Source organism: Poromitra crassiceps (assembly GCF_964638095.1).
Source record: "Poromitra crassiceps genome assembly, chromosome: 2".
NCBI classification, from domain to species: Eukaryota; Metazoa; Chordata; class Actinopteri; order Beryciformes; family Melamphaidae; genus Poromitra; species Poromitra crassiceps.
Window position 1 is genome coordinate 35609618 of NC_139624.1, and position 25651 is coordinate 35635268.

At 43.4% G+C, this 25651-nt stretch overlaps 1 protein-coding gene across 1 annotated transcript in view; it reads right to left on the reverse strand.

Moving 5' to 3' along the window:
* gsap (gamma-secretase activating protein) overlaps positions 1-20554 on the reverse strand; it is a 38282-nt gene extending 17728 nt beyond the window's left edge. The window contains exons 1-18 of the mRNA XM_083656982.1: positions 20297-20554; positions 19064-19134; positions 17751-17807; positions 17457-17526; positions 15544-15591; positions 15206-15294; positions 14823-14892; positions 14368-14417; positions 13790-13900; positions 8285-8341; positions 8050-8096; positions 7673-7758; positions 5996-6073; positions 5748-5834; positions 5433-5525; positions 4878-5055; positions 2963-3038; positions 1900-1969 (exon numbers count right to left, since the gene is read on the reverse strand). Of these exons, the coding sequence (XP_083513108.1) occupies positions 1900-1969; positions 2963-3038; positions 4878-5055; positions 5433-5525; positions 5748-5834; positions 5996-6073; positions 7673-7758; positions 8050-8096; positions 8285-8341; positions 13790-13900; positions 14368-14417; positions 14823-14892; positions 15206-15294; positions 15544-15591; positions 17457-17526; positions 17751-17807; positions 19064-19134; positions 20297-20384 (1426 nt within the window). The 5' untranslated portion in view covers positions 20385-20554. The remainder of the gene's footprint in view (positions 1-1899; positions 1970-2962; positions 3039-4877; positions 5056-5432; positions 5526-5747; positions 5835-5995; positions 6074-7672; positions 7759-8049; positions 8097-8284; positions 8342-13789; positions 13901-14367; positions 14418-14822; positions 14893-15205; positions 15295-15543; positions 15592-17456; positions 17527-17750; positions 17808-19063; positions 19135-20296) is intronic.
* Positions 20555-25651: the final 5097 nt, after the last annotated feature.

Genomic DNA, 25651 nt, shown 5'->3' on the forward strand with positions numbered 1-25651 from the left:
GTAAGAGTAACAAGCGCAAATTCGCAATAGCTGCGACCACATTATGCAAATTTCCTAAATGCAGGATGGCAGGGGCAGCCCACCCTACTCTGCCTCTGCCATCCTGCATTTACAACCCCCCCAACCCCCCCCAACGTACACACACACACACACACACACACACACACACACACAAACACATCACATCACATCACATTGTGGACTGACCGACCGACCAACCAACTGACCAACAGAGTGACTTATAGTGTGATTGAAATCTTCATATTTGTTCCAGCAGTTTGTCCTGTATGAATTATGCCACTCTGCCAATGTGACCACAAAATAGGCTATTTTATCAATTAAAACTATACCCCACCATGTCGATTCAGCAGCTTTTCTTTATCATCATTATTTTTGTATTGGTATTATATGAATTATTCCATCAGTGTGACCAAACACACATCCTGAGTGATAGAGATAATTATTCCTTGAGTCACAGCAGAAAAGTCAGCACACAAAAAAGTAATTTTAGATGTTTTAATACCTTAGTCTGGGTAAGGCAGCAGCACAGCAACAAATGGTTTCAGCACGCAGGCCTTCAACACTGAAGAAGGCCTGCGTGCTGAAACCATTTGTTGCTGTGCTGCTGCCCTACCCAGACTAAGGTATTAAACCATCTAAAATGACTTTTTTGTGTGCTGGCTTTTCTGCTGTGACTTGATATTACTTACATGTGCTCGCTGTTCACTTTTTCCCTTATAAATTCATTGAGCCTATGTGTCTAAATCTATCCACCTTATTTTTGAATGCCCCACTGTAAAAAATAATTGTGGGTACAAGTTCCGGTTTAACGTGACTTATTGTTGCAGCTTGCCATTTCCTTAGTTTTTATAAACCGGAAACTGGAGGACGTTATAAAAGTTATAAATGTAGTCACGTTATAAACAACTAACCAACGCTGGGGGTCCGTATGGAAACAGTGTTACTCAAAATGGTTAAAAGTTAAATCAATTTGGTCATTCAGTGGCGTTTTACTGCCATGTAAAGTAACTATTACGCTAGCCGCTAGCATTAGCGACAGTAGCCGACTACCCACAATGCATTACGTTATCCCAGCACCCGAACGACACGGCTGTAGAGCAGAATGGCTCTGCTGTAAAATCCTCATAGACGTTTTTTTTGTTAAGTTAAAACCATAGACTGTAAAACAGTCTATTACACCGGAAGCGGAAGAAGCACCCATCAGGCATCATGGCAGCTAGAAATAAGGTGGATAGGCCTACGGATTTTGGAAATTTAGACTGAGATTCCACATTACTTCCACTCGCAAAAAAGATATGCAGGTTTTACTGAGTTTATTGAGAGGGTGAATTGAAGCTTTTGTAGTAGGCTCATATGTGGAGGCAGAAACCGCTGTTAAGAAATGACTGATACTCATAAAAGCGATAACTTTAGACAGTATTTCAGTAATTAATATCCAATCCCGATTTTGATTCTGACAGAGTAAAGCTTTGAATGAACTGGAGGAATGAGGAAATTATGCATGTCTGGCACTGTAAATTCAGAATCTGTCCATTTTGCATTGTGATTGGCTAGTTGTTACAAACCACGCCTCGTTCATGGGCACGAGCTCAGAGCTGGATAAGGAAATCCAAAATTGACAGACCCAGCTGATAACCACCGCCATGTGATCATTTAGCGCAATTGTCTAGTTAAGTCAATCCAGATCAAGGGAACAGATCCTGGATCTGTTTATCTCTATTCGTAGTACAGGCCCCTGGTCGCAGCTAAGAATACGTCTTGCTCTTCCCTCCATAGACAGTAATACATGAGGGGAAAATGCTACTCTATACATCCAAAGGAAAAGGAGGCTGTACTCAGGTGACTTGTGTTTTTCCTCCTGCTTCAGTCGCTGCTCACCTAGAATGAACTCCTGGATCTGATCAAAGGATTCGAAGGCCATCACGTTGTCACACAGCCAATCAATAATCTGGAGGCAAGACACGGAAACACACGAGAGACAGGTGACAGATGTTACAGTACAGCTCTAGGGGGCGTGGTCATCATTCAGGAGCAACTTGCAAGTCTGGAAAGTGTCATAATTTAAACTGCAGCATTAATTTACACACAGTAAAAAAAAATACACAGATTAAATTAGAAAGATATGGTGTCAAAACGGTGGATATCTCATTTTGGACTGAAACAAATCCATTACTGATAATGGGACAGCAAACGGGAATTTGCTAGCAGCTAAATTTGGTTACAAAGCATCTTTTCTCCTTGCTCAAGATTAATGTATTTTGTACATGGTCCCTGATAGAAATAACCTCAATAAACCTCCCTCTCTTCTTCCCTCCATCCGCTGACATTCACACCAAGGAACTATACACAAACTTTGCAGTTTGGTAGACATGTTCCATGCAAAGCACCTTGCACGGACACAAATCCATACATTTAGTACGGTATGTCTGTCTGTCTCTCTCTCTCTCTCTCCCTTGTGAAGCCAGCAGAGAGGACCTCGATTATTTATCCTTCCCTTCCTCCCTCGCTACTCAAGGAGCCACCCTCAAGGAGATGTTAATGATCTTGTGACTTTGCTCAAATCGCAACTACTTTCTATTGACTTTGACCAGATGAGTTGTGTTTCATTTGTGATGCCTTGAAACCTTTCTTCTAGCTGATGCTGTATACTGACTTGGGAACTAGTGACCAGCTGATACTGTATATTGACTTGGGAACTAGTGACCAGCTGATACTGTATATTGACTTGGGAACTAGTGACTAGCTGATACTGTATATTGACTTGGGAACTAGTGACTAGCTGATACTGTATATTGACTTGGGAACTAGTGACTAGCTGATACTGTATATTGACTTGGGAACTTGTGACTAGCTGATACTGTATATTGACTTGGGAACTAGTGACTCAATAAAAAAAATTTGAATGTGAATTTGAATACACCCCAGCTAACTCCATCTCTACCTTAAGCTCCAGCTCGGGGTCGTTTCCCATGTAAACCAGTAGGCAGTGGAGGGCGGCCAGGCGTTGAGGGTCAGTCCTAGTGCAGTGAGAGGGGGTTAGGTTGCATATTCATATTAACACAACATATAGTATACATACTGTACATAGTACATACACGTATACCGTAAATTCCGGACTATAAGCCGCGGCTTTTTTCCCGTTTTTTGGCCTTTTTTGCCCCCTGCGGCTTATATAACGGTGCGGCTTATCTATGGATTTTTCCAGCAAACGGCCACTCGGGAACCTCCAAAATCTATGGATGTTGGTATGAGGCAGAACGAGAGCAAGACAGACATTATGAGAGCGAGACCCTGATTGGATGATGTTGCAAAAAATGTGCCTCGCGACCTGATTGGAGCACTGTGCCACTACTCTCTCTCAGCCACTACGGTAAAACACCCTCCCTCCCTCCTCCCTCGCTCCGGGGGGAAAAAGGCAGCGATTGAGCCTGTAAGACAGTCTGAATGAAATTGAATGTAACATTCCCAATTCTATGTATTACATTCTAAAAAACTAACAGCAACATTTTGGAAGGCTAAGCCACACAACTAGCTCGTTGTAATCTAACATCATGCTTCAAAAGATGGAGAACTGGCTGTGTTACGACGATGGCGGCGATTGAGCCTGAAAGCCATGTCTGAGACAGTAGCGAGACAGGAACAACAACAGCAGCAGCAGCAAAGGATCATGCACAAACCCGAGACGAAAGGGACTGTCCGTCAGGGCGCGGACGACTGTGTGTCAGCAACTCCCTCCCGACTACCAGGAGAAAATTACAAACTTTGGCGAATTCACACAAAGAAAGATCAAGGAATATTCCATCGGACCGGAGCAGATCATAAATATGGATGAAGTGCCTTTGACGTTCGACCTGCCTCTCACTAGGACTGTTAACAAGAAAGGTGAATCGTCCATCACGTTGAGAACCACAGGTCACGAGAGAACGAATTTCACTTGTGTTCTTGGCTGCACAGCAGCTCCCGCCGATGGTGATTTTTAAGCATCTCACAATGTGTGATTTTGTCTGGGGATTAGTGACCTGACTTTTGTTTTGTTGAAATGTTAATAAATGGGAGCTTCCCAAACAGCCATCTCTTTCCCGACAATCCCCTCTGTGCACGAAGCCTTACATATGGTAATTAAACATCAAAACACCCGCGGCTTATAGACCGGTGCGGCTTATAGAAGAAAAAAATAGTCACCTTTGAAGGTGCGGCTTATAGACCGGTGCGCCTTATAGTCCGGAATTTACGGTATATATATTATATATATATATCTATAGAGATAGATAGATAGATACATGTAGATAGATAGATAGATAGATAGATAGATAGATAGATAGATAGATAGATAGATAGATAGATAGATAGATAGATAGATAGATAGATGCATGTAGCTAGGGACCATTATTCCCTAGGGATCCAAAAGTAGGTAATCAGATTTGTTTTCAATCTCATTTCTAAGAAAGATAGGTTCTGTTAACTAAAATTGCCTCACTGCACTACATGTATATCTCCATCTTTGGAGGCTGATGAAAACTCACAAAGTACAGAACTTAAACTACGTAAATATGCATTTTCGGAGGTACACATGGATCATTTCATGAATGAAAATTGTTTAAGTATGCTTTTTTTTTAGAGAGAAAAGAATTAAGAAAGAGAAAGAGGTGAAATCAAGAGAAATCCTGTGACCACTTGCAACTTCAGTTACATGTGACAATTTATATGAAAATTCAGTTGAGATTTCGCAAAAAGGTTTATTTGTTGGACTGAACAAAATATTTCATCCCCTGGTAGGCATCTCATAGCATTGCACAAACTTGATGGGACCTCCTCCATTTAGTACATTGACAGTATAAAGATTTGATTCCACTGACCTCGATGAGCAGGTGGGCGTGTCTGTTTGTAGTATCTGCAGCAGATAGGCAGGACTGAGCTCTGCAGTGCAGATCCTCCCACTGGCCAGGTCCAACAGAGCGGTCTTAGACTCTTCCTCTACGGCCAACACTGTGACACCAGCTGACTGCCACTGCAGGCCGAAATCCACATCAACACCTGAAGGCCCAACACAAGGACAGATACTGAAACAATCGGCAAGAAACCCAGTTACAGAGAAAGAGAAATGATTAGTTTGAAAAGCAGCATCTGTTTAATTGTAAAAAAATAAATAAGAGTAGGAGACCTCAAACACTAATTGCAGAAAGCCAAACATTTATATTAGGAAATTAGGATTCATATTAAGACCACTCTAATGTATGTATTGATTTCATGTTTCAAAGCCATGTCAGACAAAAATGGGAGATGCAGATGAAGGGGAAAAGGCAACTTTGACATGGTATATGCAAAACAGGGGTGCAACTCAATTAGTGAGGTGTTATTTTAATATTATTATTATTTTATTTGTGTGCTCAGTGAACAGAAAGCCAACTTACCGGAGAGAAAGAGGGAGTGACAGAGCATCTCCTGCTGTCTGGTGTTGATACAATGGAGGAAATAACCAGGCAGGTAGACCAGGATATAGTAACCTACAGGAAAAATTAACACTGTCTGTCAGTATCAGTGTGTGTGTGTCTGTGTGTGTATGTATTTTACTGTGATGATACACACACACATTTGTATCTGTGTGTTTGTATCTGTGTGTGTGGCGAAACACACACACTGAGAATTTGTGAGGAAGCTGTGTGTGTGTGTGTGTGTGTGTGTGTGTGTGTGTGTGTGTGTGTGTGTGTGTGTGTGTGTGTCCAGACCCATGGGGATGAAGAGAGGATGGAGCTGTGTGGCTTTCTGGGACGACGTGCTGCTGGCCAGAGACACTGTGAACATCTTACTGCAGCCTGGAGAAAGGGAGATTCAAGATTAGAGAGAGAGAGAGCATGCACAACAGTAGATATATAGATAGACACACACACACACACACACACACACACACACACACACACACACACACACACACACACACACACACACACACACACACACACACACACACACACACCTTTGTGAACTAAAACCACAGTGTAGCTTAGCTTCTGGGTGTCCGTAAGAGGCTGGCTGTAGCAGACACACATACTTCCTAAAACAGACCACAAGGGGGAGCTGTTATCAATCATGAGAGTAAAACACCAACCACATCCATAACAATAATCATGATAATCAATGTGAATTGAAGTTGCTTATGTTATGTTCTTGACACATTTCACAAGTATAAGATAATTCTCCAGCAAGATTAATTCACTATTCACTATTGTGATATTTATTAGGATAAACTAAATCAAATTGGCATTGACAATCATCCCTCCAATCAGTAAGAGGCTAGTAGCCTGGGTAAACCCAGCCTCCACGTGACCTCCATATTCTACAGACATAGTCTGTGACGTCACATTGAAGGCCAGAGGCTACAGGAATATGCTTGTTTGATCATGTTTCGCAGTTGATGTAAAGATCACATCTCATATTCAATCAAATGTATGAATCAAACGGTCATTCACGGCCCCTCAGTTGGGGCTCCACTTCTGATTTGATAACACTGTGGAACCAAGTAATTATGTGACCAATTTTAAGTGTGAAGGTTTTCATTCCGAAACACTTCAAAACACAACTGTTGATCTCTTTAGTCAGCTATTAAATAATATTCCGTAGTCAATTTTCCCAACTGTTTTTGCTTTTTGACAACTGATTTTGGAATGAAACTTTCATAGCGTACGTGTCTTTATTCCAGTGACCTTATGAGCACTGACATGGTGGGTGATGTGATTAGCTGATCTTTCTGTGACACATATCATATAATCATTGACAATGTGGTTTACACATTCCCTATGGCATTGCTTTGTTTAATAGGACAATTACCGTAATTTCCGGACTATAAGCCGCAGCTTTTTTCCCGTTTTTTGGCCTTTTTTGGCCCCTGCGGCTTATATAACGGTGTGGCTTATCTATGGATTTTTTCAGAAAAAAAAAAAAAAAAACGGAATTCTCTCTTCTTTAGCACTCTTTCTAACTATAAATCCACTTCTGTTTTAATTTCCTCTCTTGCCCTCTTTTCACCACACTGTATGACACTGTATGACACTGTGTGCACTGTAAAAAAGAAACACAGGTGGTGTTGTGTTATGTTGTTTTGTTGAAATGTTAATAAATGGGAGCTTCCTCAAACAGCCATCTCTTTCCCGACAATCCCCTCTGTGCATGAACCCTTACATATGGTAATTAAACATTAAAACACAATAAAAAAAAAAAAAAAAAAAAAAAAATATACCATTAAAACACCCGCGGCTTATAGTCCGGTGCGGCTTATATATGTAAAAAACAGTCAACTTTGCAGGTGCGGCTTATACACCGGTGCGGCTTATAGTCCGGAATTTACGGTACTCATGTGAAATTAGGCTACATTGTGTTTAATATATTTGATCATATCTCATATTGCATCATTGTGTATTGTAGATAATACAGCTTTGTAATGGTAGCAGGAACTTACTCTCTTGTTTTCATGCACATGCCATGTCAAACAGAAGAGAAATGCAAGATGCACACACATAGAATGAGCATTAACAGTGGACAATGCGTTTTTTTATATATGCTGTATATATCTTGTAGATGAGAGAGAGAGAGAGAGAGAGAGAGAGAGAGAGAGAGAGAGAGAGAGAGAGAGAGAGAGAGAGAGAGAGAGAGTTACCTATTCTGTTTGTAAACACTTCCATTCTAATGAGCTCCTGCTCTGGTCGCTCCACGTGATAATGGTCAAAACCCAGGTTTACAAACCTTACACACACACACACACACACACACACACACACACACACACACACACACACACACACACACACACACACACACACACACACACACACACACAGTAATATTAATTAGTACATAAATTACAAGTACTATCGAAATGTTTGGGGACTTTCAACCTGAGAAATGAGAAAGGTTTATGGTGAAATCAGGATGTTGTTTTTTGTGGTATTGATGCAGGGATATAATTATGCATATTGATAACATACAAAGTAACAGATTTATATATTTATACTCTACTAGTAGTTGCCATCTTACTTGATTGTGCTGAAGGGATTAGAGGGCAAATCTAATGGCAGCTCCAACTGTTGGACAGCAACATAAAGCAGGAGAGAGAGAGAGAGAGAGAGAGAGAGAGAGAGAGGGAGGGAGAGAGAGAGAGAGAGGGAGGGAGAGAGAGAGAGAGAGGGTGAGATTTCTTTGTTAGCTGAGAGCACAAACTGCATATGCCAATTAATTTACTAAATTACAAGGAGTCGCTCTGAGGTCTTACCACACTCTCACAGTTATGGTTGGGGTAAAACTGAACACATCGCAGCAGAGACTTGTCCTGTGAAAGAGACATCATTGATATCACAGCTAGTATACTGTTTCATATTAACATTGACATGTGTGTGTGTGTATGTGTTTGCATGTGTGTCCGTATATGCATTTTACAGTCTGTGCATTTGAAGGTTTGCTCTGTTTTTTTTGTACCTTTATTTATACAGGGGACGTCTCACTGAGAGCAATGCTCTCTTTTTCAGGAGCGCCCTGTTCCCATTCACACACACATTTACACCTGGAAGCTGCCCAGTACAACCACAGTCTGATCTGCTGGCCACTGAGCAGCTCCACTGGAGCGGTCGTGGTTAAAGGCCTTGCTCAAGGGCACCTCAGTGGTAGTAATAAGGGAGGTGCAAGCGCTGCTTTTCACTTTCCCCACCCAGATTTATCCTGCCGGTCCCGGGGATTGAACCGACGACCTTCCGGTCACATGGATAAAATGCACAGTGTTTGGAATTAAACCCTGTGTGTGTGTGTGTGTGTGTGTGTGTGTGTGTGTGTGTGTGTGTGCGTGCGTGCGTGCGTGCGTGCGTGCGTGCGTGCGTGCGTGCGTGCGTGTGTGTGTGTGTGCGTGTGCGCGTGTGTGGGAGCACGTGCGTGCGTGAAGTAAAGTCTAACGTGTATATCGTCGCTGTCGGGCAGAAACCTTGTACCTCCAAAAAAAACATTCCCATTTGAACATAGTGTAATAGTAATAATAACATGTAATGAGCAGTGATATAACATCTTCTGCTGGTCCAAAGTGAAACACTTTGAAACTTTCACAGGTTATTTTTGGGTAACCCACCAAATCCATTAATGGGGGGAAAGGGCCGAATTTGGAGATACAAGTTTTCCGCCTGACAGTGTTGATATGCATTATGCAGTGACTAAGGTCTTAAGTGACTGCACATTATTGAATGTGTAAGCTGTCTTTGAAGAAAGAGGTTTTGCAGACAACACATGATGCCATCAGGAAAATAAAAGCCACCCTGATAGGATGACGTATTTTTGTAGGCTTAGGCCTTGGCCACACTGATCCGTCAGAAAATGGACAGAACGGATAGACGGATAGATTTATGTCCGTTGCATGTACAAGAACCTACTTGTACAGCAGGTGGCGGTAAGCACCTTGAACGTGTCAGCGACCCGCCTATAAACCGAGAGAAGAAAGCTGGCGTCAGCTAGCTGTTAGCTCTGTGCGCTACCTTACTTATGTGGCAATGAAATGCCACTGAATGACCAGATTAGATGGTGAAATCAGACGGTGACACTGACTATCACCTTGTACAACAGCGGGATGGTGTACACAGCATTAATTATAGCCTCCTTCACCGCCTCAGCCGCCATCTTCTTTGAAAAGTTGAAACAAATCTCGGAACGCCTCCTCTCGAGACCTCGACTCTGATTGGCTAAACGGACAGTGACTATCCGACCATACGATACGTCCATCCAGAAAAAGTTCATCCCTCTTCAACTTTCTGTCCATCAAAACGTATGCAAATTTTCTGGATACGTACGCTTCTGAGTGCTCCACGGACAGTCGGACAGCTGTCATTGAAAATGAATGAAGTGAACAGAGAAATGAATGCACACGGATAGACAGACACGGATCAGTGTGGCCAAGGCCTTAGCCTACAAAACATTATCTTATATTAGTGAACATTATCTTGCTGAACACAAAGTTTGCTGTTTCATCAACTTTTGTTAACCACAGACATTATTTCAAACATTTAACCAAAATCCCCATACAAAAATCCCATTTTCCCATGTGTAAAAGTGTTAGGAAGTGCTAACATGCAGGTCTACTGGACCCTGCTGTACTCTATTCACCAGCCTGTTTGCAAGTTTACTGGACTGCATACTTGATCTGCCAGAAGAGCAGAGGACGCCAACATTCAGCACAAATTCCATTTGTATAAGGGACTGCTTATTATTGATCAGAGGTATAGTGCAAAACGGGGGAGGGGTGTAACATAATTTTTTGAGCACTGGGGATGGACTTGTGTTTTTTTATTTTGGCTTTAGGGAGGGTCATACAACTTTAATTTGTTGTATTTTGTATATATTTTAAATATGTTTTTCTTTTGAAAATACGTGTTTATTCCCCTATCTATATCTATATTTACCCTGTATGGTGACTGGACTTTGTATCTCCCACTCCTACCCTCCTATCAAACTCACCCAGAGCGCAGCGTTATTATGGATCCCACTGCACTTGGTGATGTCATATAACATTAAATTACCTATTATTTTCATTACGCTAGCCTGTTCCAACATTATTGTCAAAAACATTATGTTTATCCTCAGACCATTTGACTTGAGTGCAACACTCGAGCCCCGTGAGAAAAATGGGAAGAGGTGCGTTATTCAGGTTTTAAAGTTACTGCCCTGCATTCTGGCCATGTATTTTTCCATTTGTCCATTTCACGTTAGGTTCTGAATAGCAGGCATCTCCTCAAGTTTGCCTATGCAGATGCAGATGTCTGCAATGGAATAAGGTTACTATGAATAGCCTAATATGAACATATCACTCCCATCCTACACTCACTCACTACACTGGCTCCCTGTCTCCTCCAGGATTGAATACAAAACATCTCTGCTAGCACAGACATGCCCCTCCCTACCTCAAAGAATGTCTGACTCCTCAATCCTCCTCCCGCAACCTGCGTTCCAGCAACACAAACCTTCTCCACCCCCCCAAAGACCAAGCTCCGCACCATGGGGGATCGGGCCTTCTGCTCGGCTGCACCCCATCTTTGGAATACCCTTCCCGACCACCTGAGGGCCCCACAGACTGTTGACACCTTTAAAAAGGGGCTAAAAACCTTCCTTTTCAACAGAGCTTTCTCTTAACTTTGTGTTGTTCTGTAATTTTGTCTTATTCACCTTATGCAGCCCTGCCCACTTGACCCATTGTATCGCGACTTCCTGTTCAAAACGCCGGCTGTTTTACCTGCTCAAACTAGTCTGACTCACCTGGTCAAACCTAATTTTACTTACATTATGTGTCAGACTAGGTTTATGAGTCACAGGAAGTATAAATACAATCGGAACCTCTGATTGTATTTACACTTCCTGTTAGTCTCTCAAGCCAGACGGTCTCTTCTGAAAAACATGAATAGGTGAATAGGCATTGTCTACTACAGCCTTTTAATTAATTATTAATCAGGCCTTTTTTTATCCAGGCCGTCCTCCTGTGTGACCTTTTAAAATGTCCTCTGCCTTTGATGCATTTTATATGGTTCTGTTTTTTACTCTGTAGCACTTATTTATCTTAAATGAAACGTGCATGACAAATAAAATGTATTATTATTTAATATGGTGTAAAATAGCCTATATGATCTTTCTCTTCTGAAAATCTGACCTGATTGCAAGACTAAAACAAAAGCCCCATGAGAAGAAAAGAGATGAGGTTTACCTGCATCACCCCCAAGAAGAATATATCTCAGTTTGCCCATCAGATGCCAGTGCAAATGCCCAGGCATTTAATTCCATTCATGATGATTGATTACAGGGGTGTGGTGGGGATCACTGCACAAATCCGATCAATGCGACAGACAAACAATGCAGTTTCTAATCAGATTTATTTATAACTCACGTTAATGTTGTAATATGAACTCACAAGGTTTGTTTGCATTATTGAACAAAGAATGGTGGCTTCAGGTGGGCTACAGTTGAGCAATATTGATCCAATGAAGCCACGTAGCGTTGGCATGTTACATCATACGTGACCATACTGTAATTTATTTCAATGTGAGCTATCAAGATTCAGTTGGTTAAAGAGGGTTGTAAACCAGGAGGATTTTATATGGCTAGTGTGAGGATTTATCCATGCAGTTTTCAAGAGATGAAAGATCTACAGCAGAATTTGGTACAGAAAACCAATACTTCCCCTCCAACTCCAGGGATTTCATTATCATTGTCATGCGACCATCAAAGGGTAAGTTTTTTAAATCTATTAGCCTAAGGCCGCCGTGCCAATATTATTCTGGTCGCTGCTGCCACCGCACTGTTGTGTAGGCCTATTCATATTTGGGAGAAGAGAACGGTCATTAATATCACATGTCGCTATGTTGTGTGTGTGTGTGTGTGTGTGTGTGTGTGTGTGTGTGTGTGCGTGTGTGTGCGTGTGTGTGTGTGTGTGTGTGTGCGTGCGCGTGCGTGCGTGCCTCTCTCACTCCCCGATGAGGGAAGTGGAGAAGGCTATTGGGGCGCTATTAAACGTAGCCTAATGGTTGGAAAAGATCAGCATTTGCTTTTTATTTGCTCCTACCTACTGTTGGTGTGAATAGAACAAAATTTCAATCAATCAAACAATCAATCAATCAATCAATCAATCAATCAATCAATCAATCAATCAATCAATCGTTACAGTTGCCCCCTTCTCTCATAGATATATTTACTTCTATTTTCTATGGCTGATTTATCTTTGCTGTGTTAGCTGCCCCTTTATAAGCAAAGGCAGCACCTTTTTGTTCATGTGGGGCTGCCGTAGGCAGACATAAAATGGTCGCTGCACCGGCGCACTAGAGAGCGCTCAGAGGAGCCCAGTGGAGCTCACACAGAAGACGGGGCCACGGCCCACAAGGCAGCTTGTTGACAGCCTCTGCTAGTTTATACTTTGGTTGTGCACTGTTTGCCGTTTTATGTTCTGTCCCACATATGGGACTACCTGAGTGGGAGAGGATTACTGGAGTCCTCCCACATACAACTGAATGGAGCTGGCCCAGTGTCATGACCGGCCAGGACCGCTCTGGAAGGCCACGTAAGCTAAAGTCTGAGTGAGTAGCTTACTTGCATGTCAATGGATAAATCAGCCTTTCAAGCCTTTCAGTGTTTATTACGGTACTTCATGTTACAATTATCAGAGTAGTAGTGGAAACCCCTAGACAACGAACGATGCCAAGTTAATCAATGAAATTGGATGCATTTCTACCGACCTGTAACATGATGGCTACATTCGGGATTGAGCTAACGAACGCCGCAGTGGCTAGATTGTAACATATGAGGGCTCATGTCTGAGATATGAGCTGTGGCCTATAGTGTGAATTGTAACTCAATCAATCAAACAATCAAACAAAGTCACCCCTGCACCATACTCCCCTGATAAATAACAAACAGTCCCTAACAAATGTATTAAACCAGAGAAACCAAAGTTTTTCCAAAGACAATAACACCCTATGATGCAAAGGACCACTTCTTTTCTTTTTTTTGCTTATTTTCACATTCATTTCAAACCAGTTTGACTAGAGCAGGTGGTGTTTTCTGCACTGTGGTTTGCTTTCACAATTGCTCACAGAATATGCAAATGATCAAAAGGGGTGGTAGTTTTATGAATAATACGTAGTGTTATTCTGTGTAGGTGGATATTCTTTGTGTGTGTGTGTGTGTGTGTGTGTGTGTGTGTGTGTGTGTGTGTGTGTGTGTGTGTGTGTGTGTGTGTGTGTGTGTGTGTGTGTGCATGTGTTACCTTGTGTGTGAGGTAGAAGAGTCTCTGTGTGTGTCCGTCCCACTGGACCCAAGTGAAGTCCTCTACTACTCTGTCTACTGCTTTGGACAAACGCTCCGGATTCACCATCACCTGGTTTAAACACACACACACGCACACACACACACACACACACACACACACACACACACACACACACACACACACACACACACACAGAATTCTTAAGGAAGGGATCCCCAGGTGAAGAGAAAGAAAGAAGAAATTCCTTTCATCCTATTGAAATGGAATTTGATGTGTTGAATAGGGACACAACTTTTTACTTTGTTGGTTGCAACTGCAACTCTTGGAAAGACTTCAAACCTCACAGGAACCTCCACAAAACCCTCCAACCAACCAAAGGCTCTGCACAATTTAGGATTTATGCGTTTCTCTGAGGGCGTTAGGCAAAGAAACTCCCTTAAAAAGGGGGGGGGGGCAGGAAGTGTAGTAGAGAGCCACACTTACCACTCTGTAACCCTCCTGTCTGGTCAGCAGAACATGGTACACTTACCACTCTGTAACCCTCCTGTCTGGTTAGCAGAACATGGTACACTTACCACTCTGTAACCCTCCTGTCTGGTCAGCAGAACATGGTACAGATCCACATCTGAAAGACACAGATTGTAAAAACACTTCAGTTTGATGGATAACATCAGTATTTTGGGTCACTTGGGTCAAATGTAAGTTAGCGTCATGCCGTACCTCACACTGCAGCTTATAGTACCATTATTAACTTCCTGCATTTAGAAACAAAACATTTCCAACGGATGTTAAAACGTGATTTGTCTCTGCTTTTCCCTCCAGAGAAGATATCCGGTTGCATTTGAGGTGAAAACAAGGTCAAAGAGAAAAAAAGGCAAGATAATGAGAAAAAGAGAGAGACGGTGTGAGAGAAAAACACTGCAACCGAGTAAGAAGAAATTAGTGCTTTTTTCTCTGCAAAAGTGTGCGGCCTTATTATTTCTCTCTGTGTTTTCTTCTATACTGTAATTTGTGCAACTTGTACACTCACATCCATCTTCTGTCAGCAGCAGCAGGTGGCTTTCCAGCACTGAGCTCCTGTCTGTCTCTGGATAGAGGAACTGCAGAAACACAAGTCACAATCTGAATCGTTATATCAACCAGAACCCAAGTTTGGTGAGTTTCAAATGGCCATTTAAGGATGGCCTCAGGTTCGTGAAACAGCATTGAGACATTTCAAGAATGCATTATAGTCAATTTGAAAAGAATGCTGTCATGTTGAAGAGAGAGAGAGCGAGACAGACAGACAGACAGACAGACATAATTGTTGCACTAAAACCAGTGTTAAGGCCAACCACCCCCCTCCACCCCCACCCCCCCCCCCCCCCCCCCCCCACACACACACACACACACACACACAAACACACACACTACCTGCACTTTGACCCTGCAGTCTACTGCCTTGAGGACTTTGGTGTTGTTGATGGGATGGATCTCAATCAGGAGAGTAAGACACTTTGACACTAGAGAGAGAGGGGAGAGAGACAGAGAGTAAAGCAGCAATAATGTGTAGAAAGCAGAAGGTAAGGTAAAGGAGGGGATAGGGGAGAGAAACAAATATAAAGACAGTTAAAATACTGCACAAAGGAGTAAAAGTTAATGTCAACCGCCTAGAGACAATAACATCTCACAAAGCTCCTGATGAATCTGTCATTTCAAAAGAGGCAATAGGAGAGAGAGAGAGAGAGAGGTTGATTGTGTATCTGTGTTACTTGGTTTGAGGCGTTCCTCTCCTCTGGTCCTCTGTGCCAGGCTGACAGCTGAGAGGGGGGAAATGGAGGAAGGTGTCATGTGACTATATCATTTCCACTGGGACGATGCTTTTTATGTGACAGCAGCCAAACTGAGTCCCTGGCCTGAGTCTGCCAAGTCTCCACAATCCAGGATGAATCATAGAAGCCATGCTCCTATTAATTAATACACAGGACAAGATGTTACTATCCCTTGTGCCAAAATCCGAGGAAAAACACATTTAGAAGCCCAATCCAGAATAAAACAAGCTAACAGGCTAACAAACTAATAAACAAGACACAAATCACCAGTTACCTACCCTAGCCGACAGCAGTATGAAGCATGCCATTGGGGTTTTCAAGTGGGCACCTTCCTTCACCGATGTTTCGTTAAGTTAGGCCCACGACACCTCAAGAAGGCTTAACGGTGTAATCCAGCGTCCTGGAAACACCCCCCTCCATGCTACCACCGCACAACTGCATATTACCTCACTATCTAAGGCGTAGCTATCCAGGTCGGTTCGGTATGACATTCCTAACTACACCACCACTGTCAATGATTCAGCCCTGTTGATGCGGACCGTCAATCATGACCAACAACAAACAATCAATCTTACCTTAGCGAGCTCCCCAGCTAGCATGTTTCCTCCTTAGCCACAGCCATTCACTTGCTCGTTCTGCTGCCTGAGACATGTTGCTAACCGCAAGTTTCAGGCTCCGTCCCCGAATGCCCAACTCAGTTAGTAAGGCAATAACGGACTTTGCCACAAAACCACGGCAGCCCACCTCTACAGGCCACACTCGAGCCCTCCAACCTCGCTGCTCTGCCTCTGCTGCCATTTCAGCATACCTAGCTTTCTTGCGCTCATAAGCGCAAGAACGCCTCCTCAACTCGATCTTCCTACGGGACTGTGAGTTCGATAAAATAAACTATCTTCTCTACCTCAGACCACAGTAACAAGTCCGGACGTAGCCGGGTGCTAACTATATATGCTGGGATGACTAGCTGTTCATTCAAGTCAACCCTCATTTCCCAGGCTCCACCTACACTTAGCTGCCCTAACTTGTGCCTGACCTTAATTGGTCTAATCTTTTCTCCCTCACGTACAAATTTGATCTGTCTAGTCTCTTTGCTAGCAACTAGAGAATTTACTTCTAGCCGCTTTTCCTCAACTGCAGCTGCCAAACATTTCAACACCTGGTTGTGACGCCAGGTGTATCGGCCCTGGGAGAGACTGACCTTACACCCTGACAGTATATGCCTCAGTGTACATACACTAGAACACAACGGGCAGGCACCATCCTCGCCCAACCACTGATTTAAGTTCTGGGGAGATGGCAGCACATCATAAGTAGCCCCTAGAATAAATCTAATTCTGCTGGCCTCCATGCTCCACAACTCTCTCCACTTCAACTCTCTCTTCTCTACACTCTCCCAGTTCACCCACTGTCCTTGCTTTGCCTGCGACACTGCCTTAGTACATCTTACTGCCTCCTCTTGCCTATGTACTTCTTCAACTACCATCTTCCTCTTTTCTATTACTGATGCCTTGTTCCACACAGGTTTCACTATGCACAACCCTAAGCCTCCACGCCCATGCTGCACCTGACCTATGATATCCCTGTGTCTAAGAGCTGACTGTGCTTGCTGTACTGCCTCCTTTGGGTTCCACTTCCTCCCTGTTTTAACTGTGGGCGCTACACTCTTAACCACTGGATCCTTTGACTGAGTCAGAGTCATTTCCAGTCTAACCTTAGCACACTTGAACTCCTCTGTCAGGCTAGATAATGGCAATTCCATTTTCTAATGAATGAGTAGAAGTAGAATGACATCATGACTGAGCTGCATGTCTGCGTTTAGGTCAGAAATATTAACATCCTATTTTCAGTCTCACCGAGCAGCGTCTCCTCCTTGTTCAGGGAACAGCTGCTCACACACACCTGCTTGTCAAACGTATACAGGAGCTGCAGGAGAGAACACACACCACATGGAGACACGCACACGCACACTTGTATTCAATGTTTCAAAAGAAGTCACTCTTCTACATGAAGTTATGGGCATATTTAGAACAGACAGACGCACGCACGCACGCACGCACGCACGCACACACACACACACACACACACACACACACACACACACACACACACACACACACACACACACACACACACACACACAAAAATACCTTATTCTGTTTGGTTTTGGGATCATATTTCCCAATCCGGGTGGTCCCTGTTGCTCCCTATTAGAATAGAATAGAATAGAATAGAATCGGAACTGTGTTCGACAAGTACAATGTAGTTATGTACAGATATGTACGAGTGTTAAGCACAGTTACATTATATGATCAGTGATATGTACATTTGTACAGTTACACTGCAACAATAGAGTAGAACGTAATAGAATAGAATAGCATTTATTTATCGTTTATTGTCTAGAACAGTGGAGCAAGTGCAGCACAAACCACATGGTACAGCTGCAAGTAGACTCAACATATTGACTTTACTGAGTAGATTTGATGTTTTACAGCAACTAAATGATGATCGTCGAGTTATTTCATTTCCTAAAATGGATATAAAGCACTTCTTGGGAAATAAAGTGAAGAGATTGTTTGCTCCAGTTGTGTCATCATGTGTCACAAAAGCCATGAAACTATAAAGGTGGATAATCCTCATCTGTCCAGACCAGACTACAGAAGTATTTTCCCACCAGTGTCCGCCACCAGTCAGGCATCATGTCATGCTCGACCTCTTCATTACGCGGACTAACCCTGCTGATTATCCTGACTAGACTTGTTTCACTTAATCCTGTGGATTTTGGTGACTTTCTGGTTCACAAGATTAAAATATAAGACAATCTACTCTGAAAGCCAAGAGACAGCCGACCATGCAAAAAAAAACTTTTGCAGGCTGCGCCTATTGATTAGTTTGCAGCAAAGGGGTTCAACAATGTAAAATACATTCAGGTTTAAGTGGAATTATAGAGAAGAGATGAAATGACTGCCGTCCCCTGGCTTGTATAGCATCACAGAGATGCAGCACATCACACAGTGGTGAGCCAGAGTTTCAATACAGACTGCAACAGGACTCCTCCTAAACCAGCTGGAATGTAAGAGACTAGCACTGGATTCATATCAGGGCTGAAAGGTATTTGTAAAAAATAAATCTAATTTGGATTATTTGACAGAATATTGCAATTGCAATTCAAACTTCATGCGATTCGAATCATCACAAGTTTTTCTTATCATTTTAGAACTTTAAAATGTACTAAAGAAAATTGATTTTGTTAAAAAAAAAAAGAAAAGAAAAAAAAGCCAGTGAACAGGATTTACTCATTTTGGACTGCACTCTAAATTGCAGCCTCTGCCATTTGGAAATTGCAGAAGATGGTATTGCAATTTTTTGTTCAGATTTACTGACAGCAATGGAGGACAGTGGCTGCCACTGAACCAGCTCTGCAATGACACCTGACTGACTGAATGTGTGGCCTTGGACTTACCTTCCAGGAGTAGAGGATTCCTCCATCTCTCTCCATGTTCAGGATGCAGGTGTCCACCGCTCCAGAGTATTCTACAGAAACAGGGGATAAACCTGTACCATGTCATGTGTGTAACCAACAGTGTACCAAACACAATCACTGCACTATTCCCATAGGGAGAAGATAGTGTGTTTGTGGCACTTAATAGTGAGTTTGGTAAACTTATTCTGATTTTTTTTTTACTCCGGCCTTTCTGTGTGGAGTTTGCATGTTCTCCCTGTGCTCCCCTGGGGTTTCCTCCATAGAACATCAATATGGACCCCCACTAAAAACATGCAGATTGTCATCGTCTGTCCAGCGGTGGTTTAAGAAGTTGGTCCCCGGGCGCTTCACTGCAGCTAGCTGCCCACCACTACTGGTCAGCCCGCGTAGGAGGACGAGCCAGGATGGGTCAAATGCGGAGGACAAATTCCACTGCACCTCCAAAGCGGAGGACAAATTCCACTGCACCTCCAAAGTGTGTGTGTGTGTGTGTGCGCGTGCCATGACCAATGGTAGCCTGGGTAAACCCAGCCTCCACGTGACCTGCTCTCAGACCTGCTCTCAGTCACTACAGTAGTGACTCATTCACTACAGTAGTGACTGAGAGCAGGTCTGAGAGCAGGTCACGTGGAGGCTGGGTTTACCCAGGCTACCATTGGTCATCTTAGCGACACCTGGGGGTCAAAATGTACCTAGATACTTTTTATATATATAGGACGAATCAGCATGACATCACAACCGGCCGGAAATGAGATACCCTGCAGCAGTTAACTAGTATGAGTTGTGCCAAACAAACGTTAATATCTCAAAAACTATACATCACATCGCTTATATTTTGACATTCTGAGTGATAGCAGAAGTAGCTCAAGAGTCTGATGTATAATATATGTATGTCATGTTAACATTCTGTCCAGTTGCAGTTTTTAAAATTAAGTGAATTAGTAAAGAGCACAGCCGGGGCTACAGTGAGACACTCAAGGCTGGCTCCATAGGGTCCCATTAATATAGAGTTACCCCCCCCCCACGAAGCCGTTTGTTTACCAACACCAATCCCTCTTATACTTTTTAATTAAGTTGACAGTAGGTTTGCTGACTTTTAGTTGACAGCAGAGAGACTTAATTATCCGCCTCTGTTGACAGCAAGTGACTTATCAGTTTATTAGTTGACAGTGTAAATGTAGCTGCCTTGTGTCAAACACCTGACCGCCTCACCTGTGACTCTGCCGACCGACGCTTCTTTCCTGAGGATATCAGACACCACATCTCTCTGCAAGTCAAACTTTGGCTCCAGCTTCAGCATGTGGACACCTCTCTGTGCTGACTAGTTTTCAACTAAATCTTCCCCGTTTCTTCTGAAATGTTCGGGCAGAGGCTCCAGACTGTGATCCCCTCCCCCGGGAAGAAGCAGCGCCTCGCAGCTGATGTCTTCATTTCAGGTTTTGCATCATGTGAGAGTCATATAATGTCAACTTTGGACACGTTTAAAAGTGAAAGCAGGGAAACAGCCAAGCATGCGGACGGTAGCATACTTCTTCTTTTTGCTATTTGCATTCAGTGAGTCTCACTGACATGCGGAAATCTCACGCTGTCCTGCAGCACTCCTGGCCCCTCCCTTCTCCAGGGTGACAGCGGAGAGGAACGCTGCTATAGGTCCAAGAAAGTATCACTCCAGCGGGTTGGAATCTCTCACCGCCCCGCTGAATCTGAATGGCTGGGTCACCTGACCTGACCAAGGCAGTGAGGCAGAAAAGGGAAATTAAGAAAGAAAGAAAGAAAGAAAGAAAGAAAGAAAGAAAGAAAGAAAGAAAGAAAGAAAGAAAGAAAGAAAGAAAGAAAGAAAGAAAGAAAGAAAGAAAGAAAGAAAGAAAGAAAGAAAGAAAGAAAGAAAGAAAGAAAGAAAGAAAGAAAGAAAGAAGCCTACATGTATGTGTGTGTGTGTGTGTGTGTGTGTGTGTGTGTGTGTGTGTGTGTGTGTGTGTGTGTGTGTGTGTGTGTGTGTGTGTGTGTGTGTGTGTGTGAACCCTGGAACCCATAAAATCTGATGCTCTGTGCATCAATGACTGCCACTGAGCTACCCAGGCTCTGATGTGTGTTTTACCATAGAGCCTTCTGTTTTTGACCTCTGCCCTTTCCTTTCCTCATGCATAAACATAAAGTTCAAGATTCAAGATTCACGATTTTTATTGTCACTCCGTAGTATCACGTGTGAAATTATTGTGCTGTAGACTCCGTTACAACATAGTGCAAAATGACAGGGCATAGGTGCAGGAAAACAAGAGAAACAACAAGCAATAAGGCAGTAAAGCAATAAAACAAGCCAAAAAACAGTGACATATTCACTGCACATAGGTGCAAATAGTATAGACATAATTTAAACATAATTAAACATAATTAAACATAATTAAACATAATTAAACATAATTAAACATAATCCCAGCGAGCACAAAACGTTTTTTCAACGTTGATTTTTAGTTGAAATCTGGGTGATATTGGGTTTGAATGTCTAAGACCTAATTTCACCCTCTTTTCAACCGGCTAAAATGCGGTTACGTCAACATGTCAAAAAACACAATTTGGTTAATCATATTGTTAAAATGTTTGTTGTAGCTTGAAATAGAGACAATATTGATAGTGTGTGAATTGGCATTTGTCCAATTTATTGTGTAACTGAGAGTTGAAATCTGGTCTACACGAAATCTAGGCCTACATTTCAACGCATTTTATGTCACATGAAATATCATAAATATGGGACTAGGCTATGTGGTGCCAGCAAAAAGCTTCCAGGACACATATGGTTAATAGTTTAGCGCAATACTATAAAATAATGAATTTAGTTCCTGCAGCCAGTGGCGTCATGCCCATTGTAACTGAGGGGGCAATTGCCCCCTCAGATTTTTGAGAGGTAATTTTTTTTTTTTTTTTTTTTTTTTTAATAAACATAGGCTATAATATTATAGGCTGTGTGTGGTAGTTGAAACATAGTTTCAAGTTGACGTTTATTTATGTTTGTAGTTAAAACAAAAACATAAATACTGTATAGGCTACATACAGTACAACACAAACGGCTGTTATTTACCCTTTGTCACCACCTGGTGAGTAAATATATATAACTAAAACCATTAAAATTGACAACCGGTCCGCAACTTTTTTTCCCATGTATCTACCAGTCCTTGGCACAAAAATGGTTGGGAAGCCCTGCTCTAGAGGACACTAGATGAGACTAATGGAAGAGAAAAGATGTCTACCTTCTGAAAAGGCAATACCAGCCAAAATAAACATTGTGTTACATTGCTTTGAAACGTGTGGTCTCCCTTTTTTGTCAAGTCCATTGAGCCTGAGGAGGTACGGTGGTGCAGTGGTTAGCACTATCGCCTCACAGCTCGAAGGTCGTGTGTTCGATTCCCATCTGGGGACGAGGTGAACGCTGAAGGAATGCGTGCCCGTCCACACACCGCATGTCCTCGAGTGCCCACCGCCCGGGTGGGGTCGGCAAAAATGGCCTTTCTGTGTGGAGTTTGCATGTTCTCCCCGTGCCTTCCCGGGGGTGGGGGGTCTCCTTCATATAGGAACCCCCTTCACAAAAACATGCAACATCCTGGTTGCTAATGTGGTTCCTCCTCTGATCGTTAAGGGCGCCTGTTCAGAGGGAGGGGAACTGGATGGAATAGCGTGAACCTCCCACGTGCTATGTCCTACCGGTGAAGCTTCCTCTGGCAGGTGAAAAGAAGCGGCTGACTGACTGCCCATGTCTCGGAGGAAGCATGCAATCAGCCTCGGCTCTCCCCAGATCGGCAGAGGATGGAGTAGCAACCAGGATTGAGCAATCAAATGAGCACTAAACGGGGGATAAAATGGGATAAAAAAAATCGGGGGGGAAAAAAAAAAAAAAAAAGTCCATTGAGCCTGGGCAGTGGCAATGTACTTAGTCTGGTGATTATGGATCTTTCCAGGAGGCTGAGAGCAGTTTGGAAAATAGCCTTATGGTTACACCTGCTCACTCTGTTAATTTAAAATGAGATATTCCTCTAAATCTGGCTTCCAACCCCCCAATTCTTTTTTGGCGCCGCACTTTGTGCGCCGCCAAAAATTCAGAGATCAGAGTTCGCCCCCTCAGATTTTTGGCTTGCATGACGCCCCTGCCTGCAGCAACCGCATGCACAAGTAGCCTACTTAGGCGCTAGCTAGCTGTGACTGACTAGACCAAAGCAAGTCTGCACCGGTCTGCACCAAGTGCGGAACGAGGTGGTCTGGGCACGCTATGTTATTGTAACAGACTGTATACGAGGTGTGTACCCCCTGAGTTTCTGGTGTTAAGTAAGGGATAATGTAGTGAGGCGGTGATTATGGGGGAAATAATGACCGACAGGTGAATGATTGAGCCCGACGCGCAGCGGAGGGCTTAATGATTCACCTGAAGGTCATTATTTCCCAGTAATCACCGGCTCACTATACATTATCCCGCTTAGAACATGGCCTACAACTAAATCATTCAATAATCTGACAAAGATAATTATTCAAATAGATTTAGCGTTTTCAACGACAAAGCGGTTTCATTCGTAATTGGCACACAAGACACCACAGCTGCAACTGGTTGGCCTAATTAGTAGTGTCTGCTGACAAAAGGCTCTTATCAACTGATTAATCCAGGTGTGGCAGAGCAGCGGTCGGTTGTCGAGAAATAATGACCGGTGAATCTTGTTGATTGACCAATCAGAATCGAGTATTCAAGAGAGCCGCGTTCTAAATGAAGTTAACCTCTGAAGCCTACAGCCTACAGACTATAGATGCACACAAAAACAACATAATTTTAGTCTGTTACATAACATAATATTATAGTCTTGTACACATCACATAAAATAACCTGTCCTCCTGATCGTTGAGCCTACAATCGTGTAGTCTACAAGTTGTGTGCAAGATAGAGTATATATGTGCCTGGCTCCCCACGTAATAGAAGTAAAAGTATAGCTCATTCCATAGAGCGTGAACGTTTAATCAACGTCTGCAAATAGTCTGTGAAAAAACTTTCACTCTTGAACCTTTCTTTTACGTTTTTTCAACGTTTACCCTAAACGTTTTTTAAACGTCTTTTCAACCTAAAAATGCTCGCTGGGATTAAACATTCTGTTTGCACAGGTGCGGATAGCATAGGCCTAATTAAACATACTGGTAGCAGCTGCAGTGCAGCTACTACATGATTGTTGGGAGTTTATTTGTGTATGTTAAGGAGTCTTGTGGCCTGCGGGAAGAAACTGTCCCTCAAGCGATTTGTGCATGCTTTTGGGACCCTGTATCTCCTCCCTGAGGGTAACAGGGAGAACAGGCTGTTGTGGGGGTGGTTTGTATCCTTGATGATCTTCAGGGACCTCCTGAGGCACCGCTGGTTGTACAGTTCCTGCAATTCTGGCAGCTCACATCCTGTTACGTGTTGGGCCGCACGCCTCACTTCTTAGCGCCCTGCGGTCCATGGTGGTGCAGTTCCCGTAGCTGGTGAAGCAGCCAGTCAGCAGGCTTTCAATGGTGCCTCTGTAGAAGGCCTTAGCCCAAATTTCTTCAGGCGCCTGAGTCTGTGTAGTCGCTGTTGGGCCTTTTTGACAACAGTGGCGGTGTGGCTGGCCCATGTCAGGTCCTGGTGGATGTTGACTCCCAGGTACTTGAAGCTGTCCACCCTTTCCACCACTGTGCCGTTGATGGTGATTGGGGGGTGTGCACCCCCCCCCCCCTCCTGTAGTCTACAATGATATCCTTGGTCTTGGAGACTTAGAGAGAGGTGGTTGTCCTGGCACCATTGTTCCAGGGCCTCCACCTGCTCTCTGTAGGCTGTCTCGTCGCTCCTGGAGATCAGCCCCACGACTGCTGTGTCGTCTGCAAACTTCACGATGGTGTTCGAGGTTTGAGTCGCCACGCAGTCGTGGGTGTAGAGGTCGTACCAGAAGGGGCTGGAGATGCACCCCTGGGGCGCTCCTATGCTGATGGTCAGTGGGGAGGAGGTGAGGTTGCCCACTCTCACCACCTGGCAGCGGTCTGTCAGAAAGTCCAGGATCCAGTCACACATTGCTGTGTTTAGTCCCAGATCCTTGAGCTTGCTTACCAGCCTGGAGGGTACTATGGTGTTGAATGCTGAGCTGTAGTCCACGAACAGCATTCTCACATAGGTGTACTTGCCCTCCAGGTGAGAGAGGGCGGTGTGAAGTACGTGTGACTGCATCCGCTGTGCTCCTGTTGGGGCGGTATGCAAATTGTAGCGGGTCATGGTCCGGGGGGAGTGTGGGGTATCTGTATCTGTGATATGAGAGTCTGTTGGTTCACGTAGCACTCAGCAGTGTTGAAGTTGCCCATGGCTTACATACAGCCAGGGGCGGAGTGACCCTATCAGCCCAGAGGGGGCGAAGCTTTTAGGGAAGCCCACGCCGCCGGCTGAAGAAAAATTTGCCTTTTTTGCATGTTTGAATCTGTTTTAGCCATATTTAGTGGAATCTCATTTTAAACACACCAATGTTATTGTCTATTGATTGAATTCCTCTCACAGTCACAACACTGACTTTATTAAATAAAGTAATTTTAAGTCAC